Below are 26613 nucleotides of genomic sequence, written 5' to 3'. Positions count from 1 at the left end.
CAGAGGCACAAGAACAAACGTTATGTAGGCAATGGTGGCACTTGTGCAAGTATCAACAGCAAACAAAATGTGAGAGGTAGCAAAACAGTGTGTTACATGAGAAAAGTGACGTGTGCAAGTTACAAAAGGGTACCATACACAGATACAAGGATAATACTGCAATAAATGGTAAACACTCAAACTACCAGAAAACACTGGGAAGGCACTTCCATAGTCATGGAGAATAGTTTTCAGTGTGTTTTCACACACTGCAGTAGACATTTATTTTTGGTGTCCTCTTTTTCGTCATTCTAAGTCATCATTTTGCCGTTAGGTTGAAGCTGGCGCCTTGAACCATCTCCGTGCAGTCATTACTTCCACATAAGCTATGTTCCAATATGGCCGCGCAGACGGTACGCAATATGTGGCAGCAGTTCGCATTTCAGCGCGAGTCACTGTGTAAGTTAACTGAGAGGAAAACCCCTCTTACTCTGGTTCATGTAATTTGTCTTCCAATGGCACTGAACGTTTCTGTCGTCACTAGGGTCGCCCTGCCTTCCGGCCCATGATCGCTCAATGATTGGCTACCTCCAGTAGCGCTTACTACAACGATGGCGGCGACCGGTGATGGATCAAGTGGTGATTTGGGACCTGGTGAGGAAACGGCGGTGGCAAAAGCAGCCCCTTCTGCAGCGGTGGAAGAGGCGGGCAAGGAGCCCGTGTCCCCGACGAAGGAAGACGTGGCGAAAGGAGACGCCAGTGAGGCAGAGGGGGAGGCGGGAGACAGTGACGAGGAGGAGGACGTGTACGAGGTCGAGCAGATCATCGATTACAAGACCGAGGACGTGAGTATGATTTTGGGGACTGGAACCCCCTACTTTGTGATTAATTGTTTATGAAGTTTTTCGTTTTATCGTAGTCACAGCAAGAGGACTGATGTGCGTTATGTCCATTTTCTACTGTTATGGCATTTGAAATGTAAACGTACTTACTGTGTACCAGAGCAGTGTGTGTATGATATGTTTTTAACGATCGTAAACGTAATAACCTTGCCTAATTGTTATGTTATAGAAATACATCACAGCTTTTGTTAAGAGTCATGCTTTGGAGCTAACGATCACTGTATTTCAGTATGTTTTTGAGTTATGTCTTTGAAAGGTGTTCTCTGCTTTCCCTAAATGAATAGTCTGACACCTGACCATGTATTGTCATCTCATCTTTCGGAAACAACAACAGTCATCATATGGGGTAAGTGGAGGTCAGGGTCGGATTGGAATCACAATTAGGACCGGGCACTCTCAAGAGAGCCCACATTCCCTGATCATCCCCCATCTGTTTGGTCTCACTGGAATCTGGACGGTTATTTTTTGTTATTGTTTTGTATAGTGGGAACTCGGTCCAAAGTTATTGGATTAATATATATGAGCACCAGTTCCATTACACAAGATCAAATTAATTTTCGGTTTAGAGATTAAGTGATTGGCCCAGAATCACAAGATGTTGAGTGGACTGGGACTTGAACCTAGTTTCCACGTCTGAAACTCTGACTTTAACGGAATTCGTTGTAACGTCATACATTCCTTTAGTGCAGTTTTATGCAACTCTCTACTCTCCCCAACAAGCCCTAATAGACTCTGGGGATGAGGTCACAACATCTGGCTGCTATAGAGACAACTTCTCTTACTCACTCCTCCCCAGCCCATTATAGCCTCATGACATTAACCTGGCAAAGGAGGTGTCGAAAAAAACGCACATTGCTGCTGCTCAAGGAGAGGGGGTTTAGGTACCACGTTTCCCACTAACAGTGAGGTTCACTATGGTGTGAAAACATGTTTGTTGATAGTTCTTACATTTTGATATGCTCCATATATATTATATTTTTGTTGCATGTGTCGGATTTAGAAAGTTATGTTGTGAGGTAGAGCTCTGTATTCCAAATTTCAGTTATTGATGTTTGTTTTCGCTGATTGCTTTATGCTGCTAGACCAGTTGGGAAGTTTAATTCTCCACCTGTAGCTTGTTCTGAGAGTACACCATATGTTTTGGTGGAGTCTGATTAGCCGTTTGGGGAAGAGAATGAACCAATTTGTGCTTTTGTGTGTGTGTGTGTATATATATATATACTAGCAGCCCGTCCCGACGTCCGGGGCAGAAGGGGGCTGGGGACAGCACCGCAGCAGGATACGCGCAGCAGAGCGGCCAGCAGCGGGAGCAGCATAGCGTAGTTACAGCAGAGCGTACTCACAGCACAGCGTACTCACCAGCATCACGTGCGCAGGGTGTTGTTTCCTTGCTCCCGTTTTCTTGCTCCTGACCGCTTCTGCCCACGCTCCTGTCTGCTTTTACTCCACGCTCCCCTGGGCATGTTGATGTCGACGGTCCTCCCCGCGCTCCTGGCCGCTCCTACGCGCTCCGGACCTCGCAGGGTGTCGCTTTCTTTCTCCTTGGCGCTCCCCGCAGGGTGTGTCTTCCGCGCTCCGAACCTTGCAGGGTATTGCTTCGGCGCTCCTGTCCACTCCTCGCAGGGTGTCACTTCCGTGCTCCGGCCCTCGCAGGGAGTTGCTTCCATGCTCCTGGCCGCCGACCCGTGTTGTCAGCACGCACGTAGCTAGCTGGCGCTACTTCGAAGGGACTACTTTTCCTTAAAAATTACTTTTCCCTTCTAACATATATATATTTTTTCTTATATAGCCTATGTCCATCTGCTTGCCCTGACGTTTTCAAAGATGTATTGGGTGTTTGGATTGGTGGTGTACTTTTCGAGTTTACCTGTCTCAAAGGACACAGTTCTCTCTTTATAATAGTAGTATGTATATATATATATATATATATATATATATATATATATATATATATATATATATACACACACACACAAATACCACCTGGGCAACCTCTACCATCCTCCCCATTTTCAAGAAGGGCCAGCATGATGACCCCGGGTGCTACAGGCCCATATCCCTCTTGGACTCTGCAGTTAAGATCTTAGGCAGAGTCCTTTTGGTCAAGCTGAGGGATAGCGTTGAGAGCTGCGGGGGGCTGGCCGACATTCAATATGGGTTTAGGGAGAGGAGAGGAACGGTAGAGCAATGCTCCAACTTACATCTGTTGATCTTGAAATATACGGTGGCCAAGGAGGGGTCTTTATTCCTAGCGTTTATGGACCTCTCCTCGGCCTTCGATTTGGTGAACAGGTCCAAGCTGTGGACCACTCTCCTGGGGATGGGGATAGATGAGGCACTGGTCAGGTACATGGCGTCACTCCATCAAGAGCTATTTGCTGCAGTGCGGGTTACCAACGAGGGAAGGTGCACGCCCCCATTTTAATTCCATGCGAGGGGTCAGGCAGGGTTGTATATTGGCCCCGCTGCTCTTCACTATTTACATTAGTGGAGAGAGACGTTCCGCGTGCCGGAGCAGCTAAGATTCCTGCTCTCCTGTACGCGGACGACGCAGTGCTGATAGCTCGCACTGGTGTCTGCCTCCAACGTCTCCTGGATGCCTTCGGCACATTTATGGACCATCTAGATTTAAAAATTAATACAAATAAATCACACAATATGGTTGTTGGGCACAAAAGAAATAAGGGGATTTCTAAAAGCTTTGAATGCAAGGGTGAGGTTGTCACCAGAGTCTCGACCTTCCCCCTACCTGGGGGTCCTTTTTGATCAAGGGGGCACCTGGGGACCCCAGGTTAGAGCCAAGAGGCTGGCGGTGAGTAGATCATCAGCAGCAGCCCTCATGAGATTTGCAAATAGGCGGAGCGCATTGCCGATGGAAGCCCTTTTAAAAATGTATAATAGTAAATCTGTTTCACTGGCATTATACGGTTCACCCCTATGGGGTTATGTAAACCTTGAACCGATACAGAAGGCGGAAAACAGATTTATACGCTCCCTCCTGTCTGTCCCACAGTCCACACTAACTTTTTCTATACATATGGAGGTGGGCCTAGATTTCGTCACTGATAGACTGAACATGGCACCCTTGATCTTTTGGCTAAAGACGTGGCTCAATGAAGAACTGTCCCTTAATCATAAGATTAAGACTGATGTCATGTCTTTGGACCATTCCAAAAGGGTGCCATGGTTGGCCTAACTGAAGAAGTCTTTTTCAGATCTGGGTCGCCCAGAACTCTTCACATCAAGAAACAGGATGTAGATACAATCAAGTAGCAGTTCATGAGTAGGGCAAGAGTGGGGCGTGAGGAAAGGGAACTGCAGAAACCGGCAGTGAGGAAACACTATTTGCTTGTAAATTCCATTGCACTAGCACCTTACCTTTGTGTTGTTGTTACGAAGCCATTTCATAGGTTTCTCCTGACAAAATGTAGGTTTAATTTATTACATTTTTATTTGGGTAATTTTAAAACCTGGGAAAAACCAGAATTAGCCCCTCTCTGTTGTTGTGATAATTTTTCCGTTCAGGATACCATGCATTTCGTCATGTTTTGCGGTTTGTTTTTAGAGCTTAGGAAAAAATATCTGTTGCCTGTCTTAAAGGAGGTTGGCTTCACGCAGGCGAGACCAGCCCTGCTTTATCTTCAATCACTGAACGAGATCCGTATTACATTTTGCATGGCTAATTTCTTGGTGGCGGCAGTTAGAACTAAAAAAAATGCAACATAGTAATGGGCCCTTCTAAATGAGTTTTATTATTTTAAAATTTTGTATAAAATTAATTAACTCGCTCCTTTCATACATAGTATGGAATTGTACCCCATTGTATGCACTGATTCGTATGATATTGTAAATAGTCTTTATTTGTATTTTAATGTTTTTATCTCTTTGTATGATTTTTAACTAAATCGAATAAAGATTCTTGACTGACTATATATATATATATATATATATATATATATATATATATATATATATATATACACAAATCCAACTTGCCGAACATGTGCTTCCCCGCACCGACAGGTACGTAGACTCCAATAATACGATCGATTCAGTCTTTGATATATTCTTGAATATTTATTCAATTGCGGTGCAAGCCATCAGACGCGTTTTGGACCTCACGTCCTTGCTCACTGATATATAATATATATATATATATATACACACACACACTAATTATGTCTGTCCAAGTGTAGATGTTGAAAAGGGTAGTACCCCGACTCCAGTGATACAAGTGTACTACACTTGTATGTGTGTGCGCGTGTGTTGGTGTGAACTAGGAAAAGAGCAGTACTTTTTCGCTAGAGGTTCTATGAAGGAGTTCCCCATGGTATGCGAAGCTGAGGGAGTATAGCACCCTGTTGTGAAAAGTTGGATGAGGAAGTATCCTTTAGTGTGTTAAGTTGGGGAAGAGTAGTACCCTATTGCGAAAGTTGTATTAAGAAGAAACCATAGCGTGCTAATTTGGGATGGGAGGAGGGAAGTAACATGTTACAGGGAAAGATCCCAGTGGAGTGAAAATGTGGGGAAGTGTAGTACACCATGGTGTCATGACTTATGTCTACAAGTTTCACCTGGGTGATCTTTCTGTACAACCAGCAAAATGTAACTTATGTGGTACAGGAGACCGAGTACGTTTGGGATTTATTTGTAGTGCGTTTTATTCAGTTAGTATATAATGGAGTTTGTCATTGCTGTGTTTGAATGGCAGTGTTTGAAGTAGCTCTAGTGTGTTGTAGGTGAGTACTTCTTTACCTAGTGATGTGGTCTGATGTCAATAGTTGTATTGCTGGACCACTCTAGTGTTTGATTGTTGGGTTATTATAATCATTTTTCAGTATGCGTCTTGTGGAGGCTGCCATCTTTGTGTTTTGAAAATGTCCCAACTCTTTTGGTGCAGTTTCCAGAAGTGCGTGGCATTGGGCGCAGATGAAGTGCTTTTTTCCGCCTGCCACTTGACCAGATTTATTTGGCCAGGTGGAGTGACTGGGTGAGGGGCGTGTTGGGGCGCTGGGTTGTACTTCTGTGTGTATGTGCATGGTGCAGTTTGTTGTCCTTGTGGAGATGTGTGTGTTGATTGTGGATAAGGGAGTACGTGTGAGAGTTTGTTGTGTTGAAGTGATGTGGATGCATGGGCACATTGTGTATGAGAGTAGGTGTTGTAGGAGGGTGGATACCTGACTATGGTTACTCCCAACTTTTTGCCTGGTGTTTTGCTGGTTTTCTGACTTAGTTGGCCTGGGACCCTGCTATTCAGGACCCCAGGCCTACTGCTCTCTCTGTAAAATGGATTCCATGTACCTCAGGTGCATATACCAATTGGTACTGGGCCACCTTATCAGTCCCTGTACCCAGGGCATAGGTGTACCCAGGGCCTACCAGGGGCTGCAGCATGTATTATGCCACCCCTGGCTGGCCAGCTAAATCTGACACAACTGGCTGCACGACAGCTGGGGCAAGGTGGTGTAAGCACCCTTTGCTTTAGATATAGTATACCTATATCTAACCCTAAAATGGACACATGGATTCTTATCAGTCACTCCTATGGCAGGCCTTAACAATCCTGAAGGCAGAGTGCTTGGAATCATGTGAGATGGTGCTCTGGCATGAGCTGAGCCCGTTTGCAGCTTGCGGAACCAAGTCCTAATAGCTGTTCCATGATAACGCGTACCATATACTCTTAAGTGCATTATAATCCTCGCGGTTATTTGCCAACTCTGGTATCGCTTTATCAAAACATGTCGAGTAAGGTGTCATACGAATTGGAATACTAACCCCTCGCCAATTCTGGCAACGGGATTAGCATTCCACCCTTCTAGAGGGACACGACATGTGTGTAACTGTGAACCCCGGTTAAAGTTAACTCGAGCCTCAGCATCACAAAATGGATGCTGCCACCACAGACACAAGTCTGACCTCCTGCTGCTGGGAGTCCTTCCAGCGAGGAGAGCTTGGACAAAGGGTTTCCTGTCAGGGGCGGTGCTAGCACCATCCCAGACAGGGTCTTGTGTATCCTAGGTAGGCAGGGCTGAATAGGAAGGTGACTGCAAGTGGCACCCCGGTGCTCACTATGCATATGCCGACTTGAACCAGTTCCAGGGGCACACCAGCCCCTGAGCTGGGGAAAGTCCGGACAAAGGGAGAGGGGTGTAACCACCCCCCTTCCTGGTCCCACCCATGGGCAGGACCTAGTCGCGTACCAGCCCCTTTCTTTAGAATAAAGGTAGGAGCGGGGACCCTTCCAAATTAGATCATCTTTGAATCCTGAAACTACTTTCTGCGAAAGGAACTCTCGACTTCTTCTCAAGATTTCTCCCTTGTGACTAAGGAGTAGTCACCCTGCATAAGTAACTTGCGGTTTGCTGCACGTCCTTCCTCCGGAACCAGACCGACCAGCACGACGAGACCCGGATTCCCTGGCACCTCTGACCTCTACCTGCATCATCAGCCACGCTGAGATTCGTGGGTGTGACAAGACCTCGAGGGACCGGCCATCTTCAGAACTGCACGACGCTTATCCAGCACGACCGCCGAGGGATCCTCGAGGGAGTGCTTTGGGGTTTGAGAAGCCCTAACCCTGAGCAGCTCCAGCACCAAAGTCCAGCCCCCCAGCATCCACGAGATCTGCGTGGGGCCCTTCTGCTCTTTGCTGCTCACCGCGTTGTCTGGCAACTTGCCTGCTGGCTTGTGGCCCTCCTGACGACGAACCACGACACTTCCATCGCTGGTCTGGTTGCTCCAGACTGGCCCATGCTCCCTTCCAACAGAGGAGCACCCCGGACCCTCCTGGTCCACTCCAGACGCCATCTTGAGTCCACCGCGTGGGCTTGCATTTGCCAAGAGTTGTTGCCCCAATCCTGGGTCCAGCATCGCCGACAGCAGATACCTCCGTGGGACAGCTCGCACCTCCATCCTGGTCGCCGACAACGCCTCCTGGTCCGAGAGACCGCAGAGCCCAGCGTCGCCCACTCACCTGGTCGAGGTGACTTCATCCGGTGCCATCCTGGTGCCCATCTGATCACGGGCTAGTGATTAAGAACTGAGTCCCCTCTGCTTTCAGGTCGTCTCCATCTTCGATCCAGGCTTGGATCACTCCGGACATCATCACTGGTCGCCTGCCAGCAACTTCTTCTTTCAGGCTCCATAGACTGTAACAAGGATTCCCGACGTCTTTTGAACCCTATGCAGCCGCAGCCCCTGGGCTAGGTAACTCTAGCATTTCGGTGCTCCAACGTAGGTTCACTATCTAAGTGTCCAGATCCTTTTTCGTTTTCAGCCTAACTAGTCGGATTCGTCCGGTAACACTAACTTTACGAAAACTAGCCTCCATAGACTTTGTCCCGCATCCCGCGTGAGAGTGCACACTCTGCACCCGATCTCCCTAGGCCTCCTGCTTGTATACCTGAAGGTTCTGTAGTGTAGTCCTAGCGATCCTAAAGCCTCTGGATCAAGTTACTTACCTGCTAGTATTTCGCATTCCACTTTTGTAGTATATGGTTTTTCGTGCCCCTCGGGCATTTGTGTAAATTGTGCGACTTAAAGTATTTTCGTAAGAGTTTTGTTATGTGCTTAGCTCCCTGACTCATAAAGAGATCAGGGTAGACTTGTTATAAATAAATATCCTTTTATTTTCAATACAACTTGTGTGGTGTCCTTTCACTTGGTGTTCAAGGGGTATATGTGATGGTATAACAGCTGGCTTAACACGCCCTCTAGAGTTTAGCCTAAAGACTGCTCTTGTCCATGCTACTAGGATAGCTGGTCTATAAGGTTGACTTACAACCAATCATCAATAAGGGTCGTTTGGAATGATACATAGTGATCACTAGAATAGCGAGCACTGCATATCAGGCCAACTTCTCATAGGTGTGATGACAAGTTTTGTATTTGTCTCATCAAGGGAGCCTCCAAACCTTCAGTTTTTGTTTTGTGTGCCTTGAATGTGTAGACTTAGGCACGATGGGGAAACCCTTTGTCGAAGAATGCTGGTGGTTGCGTACCCTGGCTGTTGGTTGACTGAGTGTACATTACTATATTTCCTGCATACATAAATGTTAATTGGTGTCATTGTGAGTGTGCAAACATATGGTTTAAAGGCCCTGCCCTGTAGCTGCAATATGCCACCTTTTTCAGTTTGGCCTGATAGTAAAGCTTTCTCCATTCCTTATGTGATCAACAGAAAAAAAGCTTTTCAGAATTACTGATCAAGGGCTTAGGTTCTGCCTACATGTTGGTAACGTTTGAGTACAGCATTTGCTTGGGCAGGAGTTGTGTGCTTCTATTGAAAAATAGAACTTTAATTTCACTCTTTGCCTTCTCGTAAAGCTAATTCTCAGTGCAGCAAGACTGAGTTAGTTATACTCCATATAGTATAAATGCGTAGGTTTAGGAGGCTGGCTTAGTATATGGTGCACACTTATTTGAGTGAAGCACCGTCCTCTAATTCAGACAACCCTTAAGGTGATTTTAGTGGTCTTGGACAACCTTTTGAAAGCTCTCTAAGTGGTAGTTATGGAGAGCTTATCTCGAAGGTGTGTTAAGCAGCTTGTTTTACCTGATATAATCGTGTAGGGTAAATGGAAAAGAACCACACAATGTATATATAAAATAGTTCTATTTATTATACAACACTCACTAATACATTAGTATAGCTCCTATCTGGACATGTAAACACAAATACACAATAATACTTCAATTGCAAATAGGTAGGTAAACACAATACACAATGGTCTCCAGGGGAGACCAACCTGTACACTAAACAAGCATTTGCAATGCAATAGGTCTTGCATTAGTAAAGTTTGAGCTATTGGCATTTCTAATAATAATGCAACACCTATGTCTTTTACCCATTGTTGACCCCAGCATACAGACATACATAGAAACCGCACTGCAAACAGACACACATGCATGCACATGCTGAGAAACACACGCATCCTGTGAGACAGACACACTAAATCATAGGAGCACACGGGTGCACCGAAGCACGTGATCGCACACGCAGGAACACTGAGTCACTGGCACACTGAAGCTTTGGGTCTGGCAGACTAGCCGACACACCAGACACTGTCACACTGAGTAGAGGCGCACACATGCTGAGAGGGATGTTTTAATTATCAAGCCCAAGGTGCTCACTGGAAAAGTCAAGAGTGGAAGACTGCCGTGACGTTATGTGAACAAAAAATATTATGCAGTGACCCAAAGGATAAAATGATATAGATTTTTAAACCCTATAGCAAACACGCAACACAGCCAGTCCAACCCTGCACGCAACACAGCCAGTCCGACCCTGCATGCAACACAAACACTGAAAGGACAATCACCAAGAAACCACAATGCACGGACAGTGGAGTGCGGGCGGGGGGAGCGTGGTGCGAAATCTACTGACAGCTAAGTGCGAGCGGGTTAAGACCCAGGAGAGGTGGCAGAAAGCAGGTGAGGCCAGCAGCCACTATTCCACTGGCACACAAAGGCCTCTCGAGACCTCAGGAAGGCCGCAGAGTAAGGGTGAAACAACCACTTTGGGTAGCCACTGTTCTGACATCACAGCAGTGAATAACCAGATTTAAATTCTGCTATTTGCAATAAAGTTTTTTTATGGAAGCCATATACAACAGAGGAGAAACGGTTACATCCCTAAATCAGATGGGATGCGTGAAGATAGCAAGTAGACCACCCAAGAGGGAAGTGCAGGTATAATTCTGAAAGAACAATTGAAGAACACAGAAATGGTCGATTAAAAATTTATTTGGCAGCCAATATTTTGTAAAGCAGTGCCGAGAGGTCAGCGATGCGCCACAGAACTGAAGAACTAATGAGAACAAGGCGTTTGTGAGTCATATATAACAAGACCAAAAAAAAAATAGAAAATACTGCACCCCCAAGGGTCTAACATGCAAACACTTTTGAAGGAGCGCAACATCGTGGCGAGCTGTAATACAAACCACTCGCCTACCCTGCAGACAAACCGCAGGGGGTAACCCATGACATACCGGTCACGCTGCTTCAGTTGAAGGGATCATAACATCCATCCCTTTCCTACGAATAACACCACTGTGTAGGACCAACCTTCACCGAACAAAACCCACCACTCATGGTTACTGATGCCAGGGAAAATATGAATGTCCTGTAACCCCGACCTCACCTATCCGTCTGTTCATCGGAGGATGTGGTCAAACTGGAAGCTGGGGAACTGGGTTTGACTCTCAGCATGGGCGCTCAACATTCTGTGCAAATCACTTAATCTCCCCGTGCCTGATGTAATGAATGTGTCTGTTTGTGATGCATTGCAACTGGTGCTTATATAAAGCGGTCTGATACCTTCGGGTCGAGTTCCTGCTATATAAAAGTCTGGGGAAAAAAAGTAGCACGAGGCAGGATTGAAGAACACTGCACTGTTACGCAGAGCAGCACATGTGCTGCCCAAGCTTGAACTCAAGGAAGTGCATTGGAATATTAAATGTAAAACGATGTTCCAACTGAAGCAACAAGCCTAGTTGAACAAGTATTGCAGGGGGTGACGAGTGCAGTCAAGGTGGTGGGCGGTGCTGGGAGGATTCGTGGCAGGCACTGTGGAAGAAAGTGGACAAAGGCGATAGGCGCTACAGTGGATCCAATGCACAGCTGTGGTTGTAAAGTAAGTACACCATTAAAAAAAAAAATGAAATTCAGTGGGACAAACACAGTTAAAATCAGAGTTCAGTTTCTAGGTCAAAAGTGTAAAACCTCTCAAATTTGCTATAACTCACGGCATCTGCCATGCAAAAAACACCTATTTGCAAATGAAACAGAGACACAGAAACAGCTAACGGGAGAACAACTTGTGGGCGTGCTGGGCACTCAGCTCAAAGCCAGAAGTAGCTTAGAAATTCAGCATGTTCTTTGGCCATTGTGGTCAAGACGTTTAAAGTTGGGTGACTGATAGGGGGGCGTGGCTAACCGAGCAGCGAGATGGCCGCTCTGTGAGCGAGCTCCGCCGGCTGCACGCTGATAAATCCTTTATAATCCTTCACAGCGTTACCGAGGGGACCGTTTTTGCGGATGGAAGTGCTGTGATTGACCTGGGGCACGATCGACTGAATCCTCGACAGTAATAGCAGCCTGGGCGGCGAGATCTGGTGGCTGCGATTTGCGCCGGCCCGAGCGCCCGCCTTCTGCTGTGGAGCCTGCGGCGGCGGTGTCTCCTCACCAGACCCCGGGGATTTCTGGGCCATCACCGGTCACCGGTCGGCGGCGGAGAGACTGCACCGACACCCTCGTCGCGTAGCCGGGTGCCGCCGATAACTGCTACACCGAGGACTTTGAAGCCCACGGACGGGAGCGGAGCGACCATTAATCCGAGGTAATGGCTCGGGGGAAAGCCGGGGCTGGGGAAGAAGCGCGAAGCCGCCATTTTGTTGCGGAGCGGAGTCGCTGTGTTGAGAGCTGCTAACCCACGGCATCATACGAACTTACCTGAGTCTCATCCTTGCTTGGCGAACCCCTGAGCCCCTGCAGATCGCCGTCTCAAAGGGGAGAAGCGGTTGTATCCCGAGTGCGGGCGCTCCGGATCCGTGCACCGAGGCAGGCCGGAGTGCTCAGCTCGATCCTGCCGGGGTCAGACCCCCGATCTGCCCCATCACCGGAAACTGCTCGTTGGGCCTAGAGCGATTGCTGAGTGGCGCTGGTCAGTCTGGCCGCGCTTGGGGACTGTCTGACCCCCAGTTCTATTGCGCAACGTCAAAGGCTGTGCCTGCCCGGCCTGCATGGTCGACACCACAACACACTGGTGAGAGTGTCAAATCGTGTCCTGCACAGCACATTCTCAGCGTATCCACGATGGGGGGCACGAAGGATGCGAAGCAGCCCAAACTGACATTCGAACAAAAGCAGAAGACCAAACAACCCTCAACGGACGCGGGGGCCGCGTCGTCCCCTCCGAAAAGCCCTGCCGCTGAGATTGATTTTGGCACTTTAATGATGGAGGTCAGATCGAGCCTGAAGAGTATCGATGCTAAGCTGGATGCAATGTCCTCGCAGCTGGAGGCAGTTAAGTCCAAAGTGGACATGCATGAGACGAGGCTGGACTGCCTAGAAAACAGAAATACAGAATGCTGCGAGTTCCAGCAACAGACTAAACAGCACATTACTAACATTGAGCGTGAACTGGAATCCATGCGTGCCAAGGCGGACGACTTGGAAGCCCGTTCCAGGAGATCTAACATCAGGATTACTGGCATTCCGGAGACGGATAACACCGGAAAAATGGAGGTATTTGTTACAGATCTCTTACATGAGCTCTTTGACCCGGACCTGTCCCAGGTATTCACGGTTGAGAGGGCGCACAGGACACTGGGCGAAAAACCACCGCCGGGAGCCACTCCTCGCCCTATACTGGCCAAACTGCTCAACTTTCAGGACAGGGACCGCATCTTGCAGCTGGCCCGGGAGAAGGGTAAGATCATTCATAAGGGAAATCATATCTCGTTCTATCCTGATTTCACCCCCCTTGTCCAGGCGGCCAGGAAGGAGTTCATACCTGCGAAGAAACTTCTGATGCAAGCCGGGGTCCAATACTCCTTGTTATACCCGGCCAAACTGAAAGTATTTCATGAACACAATGCACACTTTTTCACGGACGCTAAATCGGCCTTGAAGTTTGCCAAACACATCTGTGGCCCTGGCGCCAGACGCAAATCACCGAGGCTAGAGGAAGACGCTGCCCGAATGAGCGACAACAATTGAGGAAATGGGAGCCAGGGGGTCCGTGTTACCCTTTTTCTCTGCTGCTTGTATTTGCTGAACTAGTCGACTCTCATGGGACAAGGAACGAAGGACGCCGCTGGAAGCGGCCTGGCTGGCCTACCCACGCTGGGACGACCTTGACTGTAAGCTGTGTCCCAGGTCTGTGACAATTTTCTCTAGACGCAGCTCCATTGGTGCTCGTTCCGCGATGCCGGGCACCTCTCGGGTGTCGCGGCTATCCTTGAGTGTGCAGCCACCCTGTGCATTCAGGGGTGTCAGCTGGGAGCACCTCGCCCCCATGGGGTATCTCCCGTTGTTTCTGTTCTTAGTTAACTTCAGTGCTATACGGAGCACGACTGGGGTTTTATCGCAACCTGATTGGGGGGTTGGCGTGGGTGGGGGGTGGTGGGGGCTGTTGAGAGTTTGGTTACCAGTTCTAGAATGGTGCAAAGCGATCTATCTTATCTCTTCTATACTACGCAAGGGGTCGATATGTGTGCGACATGCGAGTCTTGAATGTGTGATGGGGGTGGACAGGGTGGGAGCCCGGTTGCTCCGGCTACAATACCGGTATGGGGGGGGTTAAACTGTGGACTTGGAACATTCGGGGCCTTGGGGACTATAAGAAAGCTAAGTTGATGCATAATATGCTGACCAGACACAATGTGGACATATGTTTTTTGCAGGAAACTCACATTAACTCGGCCCCCTCGCCCAGACTAAAGCACCACCGGTGGTCGCATATATACTCCGCAATTTACTCTAACTATGCCAGCGGGGTGGCTGTCCTGGTGCGGAAAGGGCTGGATTGGAGAGAACACAATTGTGTACTGGATAAGGAGGGCCGATATGTCCTTGTGCATGGTTCATTACAGGGGAGGCCGCTGGTTCTGGCTGCTATATATGGCCCAAATGTGGATGATCCAGATTTCTTTCGAAATGTCTGGGCACAAATTGCATTGCTGGATTGTCGCCTGATTGTGGTGGGAGGGGATTTTAATGTTGTGCTGGATGATGACTTGGACCGGAGAGGTGCGAGTAGACCCACGCATGCTAAAGCGAGACAGGCGTTGCTTGATGTGATGGAGGAGGGAAGGCTGACTGATGTGTGGAGAATTCGTCACCCTGGGGAAAGAACGGGGACCTGTATCACATGTCATCATGATGCTTGGTCCCGCCTAGACTTCTGGCTGTTGTCTCCTGAGGTTGCGACATGGGTGGGGGAGGTGGACATTCAGGCTAGGTCTCTTTCGGATCACGCCCCCTGCATGCTAGAACTGAGGGTTCCCAATGTCACATCTAAGGCATTCTCCTGGCGACTGCCGCCTCACGCCCTTACAGATCAGGTGTTCACAGAAGGAATTAGAGAAGACATTTTCAAGTATTTCGTGGACAACGAGGGTTCAGCCTCCACAGAGGCCATAGTGTGGGACGCCTTTAAGGCGGTGATCAGGGGCCAATGTATAGCTAGGCAGGCAGGGGTACTACATACCATACGTCGGACATTGGCCCAGCTGGAACGGGAGCTCAAGGACCTAGACCTGGCCTTCTGTCGGGACCCGATGTTAGAGCTCGCAGGCAGTCTCAAGGCCAAACTACTAGACTTCAATGAGGAGGCGCAGAGGGAGGTGAAGTTCCTGGGGAAACAAGCCGAAGCCCGCCGATATGGGGAGGGGGACAGACCAAGCAGGACGTTAGCCAGATTGATTGCTCCTCAGGCGCAAACACACTACATACACACTATTCACGATAGTGAGGGATCACTGGTCACGGGCCAAGAGGCGGTGCTGAAGGCCTTTACTGACTTTTATGCTTCCCTTTACACGTCCAGACAATCCGCTGCTTCTGCTTCCTTGGACAGTTTTCTTGACTCTATTGCCCTTGTCTGGTTCAACGACAACCATAGGCAGTACATGGACCTCCAGGTCACGGTCCAGGATATAGCTCAAGTCATCAAGAGCATGCCGGCTAACAAAGCTCCTGGCCCTGATGGCATGACCACGACATTTTATAAGACGTATGCTGAGGAACTGGCCCCGAAACTACACTCGGTATTCGTTGAAGCACTAGAGCTAAATTCCCTCCCGGACTCCATGCATGAAGCATTAATTGTCACCCTGTTGAAACCCGACAAAGACGAACTGTTCCTTGACTCCTATCGTCCCCTTTCCCTCATTAATGTGGATGCTAAGATTTTTGCCAAGATCATTGCAGACAAACTGCAGCCGTTGTTACCAATCATCGCTCTCCCGGACCAGTCAGGGTTTGTTCCTGGCCGTGCCACCTCGCAAAACCTCAGAACACTTTTCTCTATCCTGCATTATCTCCACCCCTCCGTCCAGGCTGCGGTTGTGTTCCTAGACGCGACCAAAGCATTTGATTCTTTAGAGTGGCCTTACCTGTTTCGGATCCTGGGCAGGATGGGCTTCAGTCATAACTTCATCACTCTCATCAAACTGCTATATGACAAGCCCAGAGCTCGGGTGAGAGTGAATGGTCTAGTGTCCGAGCCCTTTGCCATCTCCAGAGGGACTAGACAGGGGTGCCCATTGTCACCTCTCCTTTTTGCTATTGCAATGGAGCCGCTGGCGGCCAGGGTTCGCCAGCACCACACAGCGAGAGGGATTGGCTTCAGCTCTCGCAGTTTGCTGATCTCCCTCTATGCAGACGACGTCACTCTGTACGTCATCAACCCTACAGAGAATATGAACCCACTGCTCCGGGAATTCGTGCGATTTGAGGGTCTGGCGGGCGTGTCTATAAATTGGTCCAAGTCGGTTGCATTCCCTCTAACTGACGCGACCGTTCAGCCTCCCTCAGACTACCCCCTGCGTTGGGAGACTGACGCGGTCAAATACCTGGGTATCTGGATCAGTCGTGACACGCAGGAATTGTGGTCCCTTAACTTTGGTAGAGCGGTTGACTGGCTAGAGCGAAAGGTGGAGGTCTGGAACAAACTTCCTCTATCCCTGGTTGCGAGAATAGCATTGGCAAAAATGGTGGTTCCTCCAAAATTCTTATCTGTTCGTAAATATTCCGCTGCCCATGACTGCAAACTTCCATGCACGCGTCCGCTCCTTGCTTCTGACTCTGGTGTGGGCTGGAGGGCAGGCGAGGACCTCTTGGGCCCTGCTCACGCTCCCGTTGCGGCAGGGTGGCCTCGGGGCACCTGACCTAAAGCTATACTCGCTGTGTGCACAGGCTCAGTTTTTGCATTTCTGGGTTTTCCCCACCCCTTACCAGCCGCATGTGGCGGTGGAATTAGCCGCTGTTGCCCCGTTGCCGCTTCGGGTGGCGCTGTATGGCAAGGTTTCACGCCCCTCGAAAGAGGTCGACACCGTAGAAATGATTCGCTGGTCCTGGAGAGAATTACGACACAGGGCGGGACTCCCCCTACTTTATGCGCCGGCTATCCCATTGAGGAGCAACCCGATGCTACCCTGCCTGTGTGCTAGGGGCGACACCATCATGCTCCAGGGGAAACGTGTGACTACTTTCGCAGATATCTATCCCGATGGGACGTTTGGAGAGTTAGATGTCCGCGAGGACGGCCAACCTGTCTCGTTCTCGGACACGCTTCTGTACCACTCTCTCCGGGAGTCCTGTAAGAAGATGTGGCCCCAGTTCCCCGAGGAGCCTCCGCAACTCGATGCCCTCCAAAATTTACTATTGCGACCCTCCCCCGCGAAACTGGTCTCTAGACTATACAATTGCATGCAAGAACAAGCCCCGCTTACCGTGCCTACGGCCAAACAGGCTTGGACCGCTGAGCTGGACGGAACCCTGACGGATGACATGTGGGAATACTGCTGCACGCAGCTCACGGCGCTGTCCCCGAATTATAGGCTACGACTGGTCCATTTTAAGTTCCTACACCGGTACTATCGCACGCCGATACTGCTGCATCGCATGGGCATCCGCATTGATGCGTCGTGCTGGAAGTGTGGTGGGGCTGATGCGTCTTTCCTCCATGTGGCGTGGGGATGCCCTAAGCTGAATGAGTACTGGTCGAACATTTTTGAGGCCATCAACCAAATATTACACAGGACTGATGAACCCACTCCACTTTTGGGGCTTCTGGGATACGTTAAGACCACCGAACCCTGTGACAGAAAACTGCATGCGATGCTACTCCTTTACGCCAAACGCCAGGTAGCGATACACTGGGGCCGTGGAGCCTTGCCTACGTTCGCCGCGTGGGTTAGAGACGTTACATATGGTCAGACACAACTCTCAAATTACTGGGAAACGATGCCCACCGCATCTAGGCCTAACGACTTCTGGGAACCCTTCCTTCAGTGGACTAGAGAGCGAGCGGGATCTGACGCCTCTGTGGCCTCCCCTGGAACGGGTGTTTCTGATGACATGGGGTGAGAACCTTGGCCCCTGTGTGCATTTTCTTGGACAGGGTGATACATGTTTGGTGGATGTGTTTGGTGGCTACGGAATGTTCTACAACTGTCTAGCTTCGTGCCTGCTGCGTGTTCAACCGACTAGGCGTTGTGCCCCCCTCTCTGGCCAGGTGACCCACTGCTTTTGTCTTGCCCCTCCCCCTCCCCCCCCCCCCCCCCCTCTGCCCCCGCCCCGTGGGTGATGCATTGGAGTCATCCCGCCACTACCCCTGCCACTGGTTGACATCCTTCTATTGCTGCCTGGTCCTTGAACACACAGCCCTGCGTATGTGTGATGTGATGAATGATTGTTGATGCTGCTCTGCACCGAAGTTTGTTGTTTCCCTCCGATTGTTGTGGGGGATTGGGTGAAAAGGTGCACGTGGACATGTTTTCTATGCACTGCTGTTTTACTGAGCTGCGGCTCTTGCACTCGTCGTGATGGCGGGGCAAGACTGAGAGCTTGAGGTCAATTTGTAAGTCTACGGCACCCAAAAATGTAAGACTATCTACTTTGCAATGGTTGCACTTTTGGACTCCTTGCCCATGTCAGGGATATATATCTCTTTTGGTGGCATGCCATCAGCCTTGCTGTATGATTCCTCGCACACTACTCCTGGTTGGGAGACACCTGTCGATATCGCGGCCTGCCTCCGGGTTGTTGGCGTGACGCAGTGTAACCTTTCTTTTTGCACAATAAATGTCTTACACCAAAAAAAAAAAAAAAAAAAAAAAGTTGGGTGACTGATAAATTGAGTGAATACGCCGAAAGCTTCTGATGAAGCAGTGACTGCTACTGCAGGAGGATATCCAGCCGCACAGGGGCTCTGGCAGGTAATTTCACTGGCAGTGGGTATGTGCAAAGAAGGGACAGTACAGGATAATAACTGTGCACGGTTTCAAGGCAGTAATGTACATTAATGTTGACTGCCTTAAGAGAAGCGGGCAGTGGAAACTAGGCAATAGTGCTGTGGAGACAGTGTGACTGCAGTCCTGGGTGTGAAAGATGCCTTGGCAGCAGGGCCACCTCTGAACGCGCTGCAGTGATGGATTAGCAACAGTTTCCCTTGGCGGCCGGACAGCACCTCTCTCGAGGCCACACCAATAGGCATGCTTCTGCACTGTGACGTCAGACCTCGCTCCTGGATATGCAAAGGAAGCCGAATAAACGAAATGCATATTCTAATTAGTCCCACTGGAGGCTGCAGTAGCTGCTCCAGACCACGGTGCACGGCAGTGGCCATGTTTTATGAAATGCTGACACTTTCTCTTGCTAATCTGTTCTTGCCTAACATGCGAACGCCTTCAATTATTTCAAATTACAAAAGCGGCCAAATTACGTCCCTACTAAATACAGAAGCCGTGAAATGAAATAAAAAAAAAACGCGAGTGGTGACGCGCGTGGTGTGCCCGCGCGTCACCGCAAGTGCTATCTTGCCGGGATCAGCTTGTTATAACGCTTGTGCGCGTTCTAGCAAGCTGATCTCCGCAAAGTAGCATTTCTCAGAGCCCCACTAAAGGTCTCGGCCGAGGCCAGCGCAGGCACGGGATCAGGCCGAGACCTAAAAAGTGGAATGCGTACTGCGACTGAAGTTGGGACTTGTACCAGGGGACTCGGAGGAGCTGGTGACACAAGGAACCAGTATAAACCAAGGAGAGAGTGAGGAAATTGCAGGGAACTTCCCTATCCCCCGTTCAGGTATAAGCAAAAACAATGTGCACAAACCCACTGAGAAGAAAGTTATCAAGACTCACTGTTGTGATAAACCATGCCAAGGAACCATTAGGTTTTTTCAAAAGACCTCTTACACACCAACTTGGTTGGTGTCATGCTTCATCATTGGGGTCCTAGCCGGGCAGCCGAGTGCCCCCCGGTTGTGCTACAACACCTGATTACATAGCAAAACCAAAGGGGATGATGGACAGAGTGTTGAACATTGCAAGCACTCACCCCCAGTCAACTGATCTGGGTTTAATCCATTCTTTAGCTCACTCAACCAGTTCAGACACTGCCATATGCAAATCAGTCTGACCCTGTGCCTCGTAGGAACAGTCCAGCCCGAACTGCCAAGCCATGTCTTCCCTGGCCCGATACTAGCATCCTGGGACCAGTTTCTGGCTAATCAGCCGTCATCAGCCAGACTAGCTTGAATCCAGTGGCAAAGTGAGGAAGTTACCCACGTCTGGGCATACCCTGCCAACTTAGGGCGGACAAAGCAAAACTAAAGGGGATGAAGGACGGAGTGTTGAACATTGCAAGCACTCAACCCCAGTCAACTGATCTGGGTTTAATCGATCATCATTCTTTAGCTCACTCCGCCACCCCAGTTCAGACACGGCCATATGCAAATGAGTCTGACCCCATGCCTCATGGGGAACAGTCCAGCCCGAACTGCCAAGCCATGTCTTCCCAGGACCGGAAACAAGCATCCTGGGACTGGTTTCTGGCTAATCAGCCGTCATCAGCCAGGCTAACTTGAATCCAGTGGCAAAGTGAGCAAGGGACCCACGTCTGGGCATACCCTGCTAACGTAGGGCGAACAAAGCAAAACTACAGGGGATGATGGACGGAGTGTTGATTACAGTGGAGCTGGTGTGGTGTACTTGTTTGAAGAGGTGTAGTGCAAGTTAAAAATATCTCTGGGAATCCTTGCCAAATGTGTTATTAGTGGCGGTCCAGGATACTGGTAAAATCAAAAGGCGTAACTAATGGTGAATTACTCTTACTTATCAGAAAATGGTCGACATGTTTCAGCCCAAGGAGAACAAGCATTTGCAGTGCAATAGGTCTCGCATTAGGAAAGTTTGAGCTATTGGTATTGTAAATGACACATTTTTTATTTGTGTTGGTTTTGAAAATAGCTAAATTAATAGCTTTGTCATTTACAATGCCAATAGTTATAACATTTGCAAATGTGACACCTATAGCATTTGTAATGCAATATGTGTTGTATTTACGTGACTCACATGTATTGATATTACAAATAACAATGGCTTTTAATTTTTTTTAAAATAATTAATACTTAAATAAAAGTTATTGTAAATTATAATGGCAATAGCTTAAACTTTTGTAAATAACTTTTGTGAAGATTATGTTCAGTGTATTTTATTGTGACGAAAATCCAAGAACAGAAGTGAAATATTAACATCTTTTTGTGACATTTGTAATAAAGCTTGAAACATTGAGAGAACATATTTGAACCAGTTGTTGAATGGTTGCACAGATTGATGCTGTGGTGGCGCTGAGTGATGTTGTGGTGGCGAATGAGTGATGCTGTGGCGTTCAGTGATGCTGTAGTAGCGCATAGTGATGCTGTGGTGGCGAATGAGTGATGCTGTATGCTATGTTTTGTTTTGCTATCCTATGTTTTGTTATGCTATGCTATGTTTTGTTATGCTGTGCTATGTTTTGTTATGCTATGCTATGTTTTGTTGTGTTTGGTATGCTATGCTATGTTTTGCTATGCTATATGTTTTGTTTTGCTATATTTTGTTGTGTATTAAGCTATGCTATGTTATGTTTTGCTATGTTTTGTTTTGCTATGTGTTGTGTTTTTTAATGCTATGTTTTGTAATGCTATGTTTTGTTATGCTCTATATTTTGTTGTGCTACCCTATGCTTTGTTATGCTGTGTTTAGTTTTGCTATGCTATGTTTAGTTTTGCTATCCTATGTTTAGTTTTTCTATCCTGTTTAGTTTTGCTATCCTATGCTTTGTTTTGTTATGCTGTGTTTTGTTATGCTGTGTTTTGTAATGCTATGCTTTGTTATGCTATGCTTTGTTATGCTATGCTTTGTTATGCTATGCTTTGTTATGCTATGCTTTGTTATGCTATGTTTTGTTATGCTATGATTTGCTATGCTATGTTTTGTTGTGTTTTATTATGTTATGCTTTGCTATGCTTTACTTTGTTATGCTATGCTTTGTTAAGCTTTACTTTGTTATTCTATGCTATGTTTTGTTATGCTAAGCTTTGTTTTGTTATGCTATGGTTTGTTGTGTTTTGTTATGCTATGCTTTGCTATGCTATATGTTTTGTTTTGTTATACTATGCTTTGCTATGCTATGTTTTTTTCTATGTTTTGTTGAGTTTTGTTAAGCTATGGTATATTTTGTTGTGTTTTGCTATGTTGTCTTATGCTATGTTTTGTTCTGCTTTGTTATGTTATGCTATGTTTTGATATGTTATGCTATATTTTGTTGTGTTGTGTTTTATTATGCTATGTTTTGTTTTACTATGCTTTGCTATGTTATGCTTTGTTTTGTTAAGCTATGTTTTGGTATGCTATGCTATGTTTTGGTGTGCTATGCTATGTTTTGTTATGCTATGCTATGTTTTGTTTTGCTATGTGTTGTGTTTTGTTATGCTATGTTTTGTTATGCTTTGTTTTGTTATGCTATGCTTTGTTTTGTTATGCTATGCTATGTTTTGCCATGCTATGCTATGTTTTGTTTTGCTATGTGTTGTGTTTTGTTATGCTGTGTGTTGTGTTTTGTTATTCTGTGTTTTGTTATGCTATGCTGTTTTGCTATCCTATGCTTTGTTTTGTTATGCTATTCTATTTTTAGGTTGCTATCCTATGTTTTGTTTTGTTAGGCTATGTTTTGCTATCCTATGCTTTGATTTGCTATGCTGTGTTTTATGCTATGTTTTGTTATGCTGTTTTGCTATGCTATACTTTGTTATGCTATGCTTTGTTATGCTATGCTATGTTTTGTTGTGTTTTATTATGCTATGCCTTGTTTTGTTTTGCTATGTTTTGTTATAGTATGCTATGTTTTGTTTTGCTATGCTTTGTTTTGTTATGCTATGCTTTGTTTAGTTATGCTATGTTTTGCTATGCTTTGTTGTGTTTTGTTATGCTATGCTATGCTTTGATGTGTTTTGCTATGCTATGTTTTGTTATGCTATGCTTTGTTGTGTTTTATTATGCTATGCTTTGTTTTGCTTTGTTGTGTTTTGTTATGCTATGCTTTGTTATGCTATGCTTTCTTATGCAATGTTTTGTTATGCTTTGCTTTGTTTTGTTCTATGCTATGTTTTGTGATGCTATGTTTTGTTGTGTTTTGTTATGCTATGTGTTATGCTATGTTTTGTTGTGCTATGCTATGTTTTGTTGTGTTTTGTTTTGCTATGTTTTTTGTTTTGTTATGCTATACTATGTTTTGTTATACTTTGTTTTGTTATGCTAGGTTTTGCTATCCTGGTGTGTGTGTGTGTGGTTGTGTGTGTGGGGGTTGTGTGTGAGCGGTCTGTGTGTGCGGGGGCAGTGTGTGCGGGGGCAGTGTGTGCGGGGGCAGTGTGTGCAGGGGCAGTGTGTGAGCGGGCAGTGTGTGAGGGTGTGTGTGGGTATGTAGGTATGTGTGGGGTTGTGTGTGTGGCTGTGTGTGTGTGTGGGGGGGTTGTGTGTGGGGGGTTGTGTGTGTGTGGGGGTGTGTGTGTGTGGGGGCAGTGTGTGAGGGTGTGTGTGGGGGGGTTGTGTGTGTGTGGGGGGGTTGTGTGTGGTGCTAACATATGTAAATCAAAATGGTGTTTAAATATTGACAATTTCACTAGAATCAAACCAGACAGTTCCATAAAATTGCTAGGTGGGGAACATAGCCTATCACAGGGAGGGGAATTACTAGTCATTGGAAGAAAGACAAATACATGAATTCCTTTTAGTTATGGGAGCTCAAAATCAGAACTAATACATTTCTGACAGTATCCTATTTTTTAAAGATGTAAACATGTTAACGTACTTAGAGTAGTTTGATTGGCAAAGAATGCATGACTGAGTTGAAAGGAAATATCCGTAGCATGAAGTTAATATCACTTATGAGTGATGCTGTTGGAGCCACACACTAAAGGCAATTGTGAAAGAAATTACTGTGACCTTGATTTAATTACGAATACTACTTGTTGGCATAAATGGTATCCTACAAACATAAGAACAGGAGTAAGTGCCTAGGGGAAAGCAGAGTCTGACAAACAACATAGACAAAAAGATGGGTGCTTAATTCACAGTGAGATGGGAGAGCTGTAACAGAGGGGATACATACAATGGAAAACATTGGAAAACTGGTTTTACACGCTGTGGTCAGTCAAATAACACACAAGCAGAGCAGTAAGTACATTCAGAAGCTTATGTAGAGAATGGGAAACAATATAATCTAAATCAAAGACTGCAAATCAATAAACTAGTGGACACACAACTGATGTGGATGACGGAGAAAGGTAATATCGCATAATTAGTGATTTACCCCCTGGTCAGCACATGAGCAAAATGAAAAAGACGAAATAGCCGAAAGAAAAGCCTTGCTAATTCTCCTGATAGTCCATTTTAAAGAAGTATTGCTTACAATTTCAGGACGGTCGGCGAGCCGCCGTCCAGGCATCTATTTATCGTGGCAAATGTGTAATATATTGAGATGTTCGGAATTGGTGTGTAGCGTTTTAACGATGCAGATCAGCGCCCAGAAAGTAAGTGGTCACTCCACTCGGGATCGTGCTTGAGCTAAGAAGCAGCACAAACAAACTCCATTCGGGTGAAAACAACATTTAGGAAACTCAGGCGGAAAGCAACGGTTAAAAGCGGAGCTCTCCCAAAGGACAAATAAGGAATGCAAGGGTACGGAAACTGTACTCGTCCCGTGTGTTTAAATAAAGCAGGTTTTGATACGAGGGCGATCTAACTGGAGTGGATTTGGAGGTGGGAAAGAGGCGATAGAGGGAGTGAAAATAAAACAAGCTCTCGGCATTGCGTGGCGGGGGAGCAGATTCCTTTGAAGTCTGATGGGGGGGGGGGCGGGGGAGCGGATTCCTTTGAAGTCTGATGCTGAGGCTCAAACAAATGGTAATGGTGTGCGATGTGGCTGGCGATGTGCACGCGCCTGGCTCAAATGAACTGTACCCGATCTGCTGTTTGGGTAGACTTTTGAAAGCCTTACTATAATCTCGCCAAAAACAAGCATTGCTAAAGCAATGCTGTAGGCGAGACCTAATGACCTATGGAAAAAAGTCACCCAGTGCAAAAATAGATTAAAAATTAAAAATGAAGGTAGAAATTAAAGCATAGATTGGCCTACCTTCCCTAACACTGAAGTGGACTACTTTTTAGATGGATATGCACATGTGCACTGTAGGACTGAAATTTAAAGTGGTGCTGTTTGTCTCACCAGGTAATAACCTGGGTGCTATTGGTCACATCGACTGTTAAAGCTCTCAGTAATTACCAGGACCTATGTAGTTTGGTGCGTTAAGCACCAAAATGCATGTTATTCCCCAATACAGAGAAAAACTCAAGAGTATGAGCTATTTATTGTGTGTGATAGATTTCTAAGCCATGGTGTCTGATTTAATCAGTTGTGACAAATATCCACCACCCTTAGAGTGTTCTATTATCAGGTCTTCTGTGTCAGACTGTTGAAAGCCAACTCAACAAGGAATTTCACATGAGGAGAGTGGCATCGTCCCTTTAGCGGGTGGGTCACTATTTCCAAAATGCTTGCCCATAAAGGTAACCAATCTGCCCACACTAGGCTTTGCCAGTTTCAGAGTTTGATATGGAAGCAGAGAAATCCGACATTACCATAGAAGTGCTGAAATTAATACAGATCTACTTAGTATTCAATATAATTATGTTGACAAATGATGAAATGAGATATAGCACCTATATATCATTCAGTAATACGTATGACTTTCATGAATCTGACCCTTCAGTAGGAACATAGCCAAATGCCATAGGAACTGAAGGTCACAAAACGCTTGAACGCCCTGCTAAACGACAAACTGTATAAAGTGTTGGCAACCTGTTTCAAACATACCAACCAAGCCAACTTGTGAAAGAGATGCCTAGCAAGCTACTGTGTTACAGCACTGGAGTAAGTTAAAGTTTTAGAAAGTAAATCTCAGATTAACTGTCTTGCTGTGAGTTTGCATGTATTTTTTGAGTCCTGCAAAATACTGAGTGTGCAAAACTGCCACATTGGGACTACATTAACCATGCGGTAAATGGTTAATACTCGTCCAATGAGAACCACTGTACCTGAACATCAGAGTGGCACTCGGCAAGGAAGTCTCCACCTCCCTTTAAATCATAGTCATGCCAAAAATAAAGACAGTTCATCGAAAAACGGGTATGAAAAAAAGAACATTGAAAAACTAAAAAGAAAATGTAAGTTTACTAAAGTCATAGGTTTACAAATGAAATATATATGGTTGGAGCAGTTGGTATTTCATAGGAAACTCAACATATAAATGAGGTTTTCTGAGTGCCGCGCTCCAAATCACAGACTGACACTTTTGGACCAGCAGGAACCTTGTGAGAAGCAAAACCTCAATGTGTCGTCATGCGCCCCACATCTCCACAGTTAACTTTGTTGTGTTACACAGCCTGTCAACACCTCTGGTAATGAGACTTCCACATTTGCCTCCTGGTGTGGGGAGGGGGTCTGCAGCTTTTATGCAGGCTAAAAGACGTGCTGTAGTTCTTTTAAGTGAAAGTGTGGTCATGAGCTTCAGCTGCCCACTTTCCTAAAGTGGTGACCTACTTGGTTCCCGATTTTTGGAACGTAGCTTAATAATTATATTTCCAGGAAATGTATTATCTCTTACAAAGTTTTAACTACTGTCCGTCTG

General features: G+C 46.7%; 1 protein-coding gene across 1 annotated transcript in view; it reads left to right on the top strand.

Annotated features, from left to right (window-relative positions):
• Positions 1–428: 428 nt before the first annotated feature.
• Positions 429–26613, top strand: part of MPHOSPH8 (M-phase phosphoprotein 8) — a 284316-nt gene continuing 258131 nt past the window's right edge. The window contains exon 1 of the mRNA XM_086935216.1: positions 429–824. Coding sequence (XP_086791342.1) covers positions 591–824 — 234 coding nt within the window. The 5' untranslated portion in view covers positions 429–590. The remainder of the gene's footprint in view (positions 825–26613) is intronic.

This window comes from Lissotriton vulgaris, chromosome 8 (genome assembly GCF_964263255.1).
Source record: "Lissotriton vulgaris chromosome 8, aLisVul1.2, whole genome shotgun sequence".
In the NCBI taxonomy this organism is placed as follows: Eukaryota; Metazoa; Chordata; class Amphibia; order Caudata; family Salamandridae; genus Lissotriton; species Lissotriton vulgaris.
The sequence above is the reverse complement of the archived record's forward strand: the minus strand, read 5'-3'. Positions and strand labels throughout refer to the sequence as shown.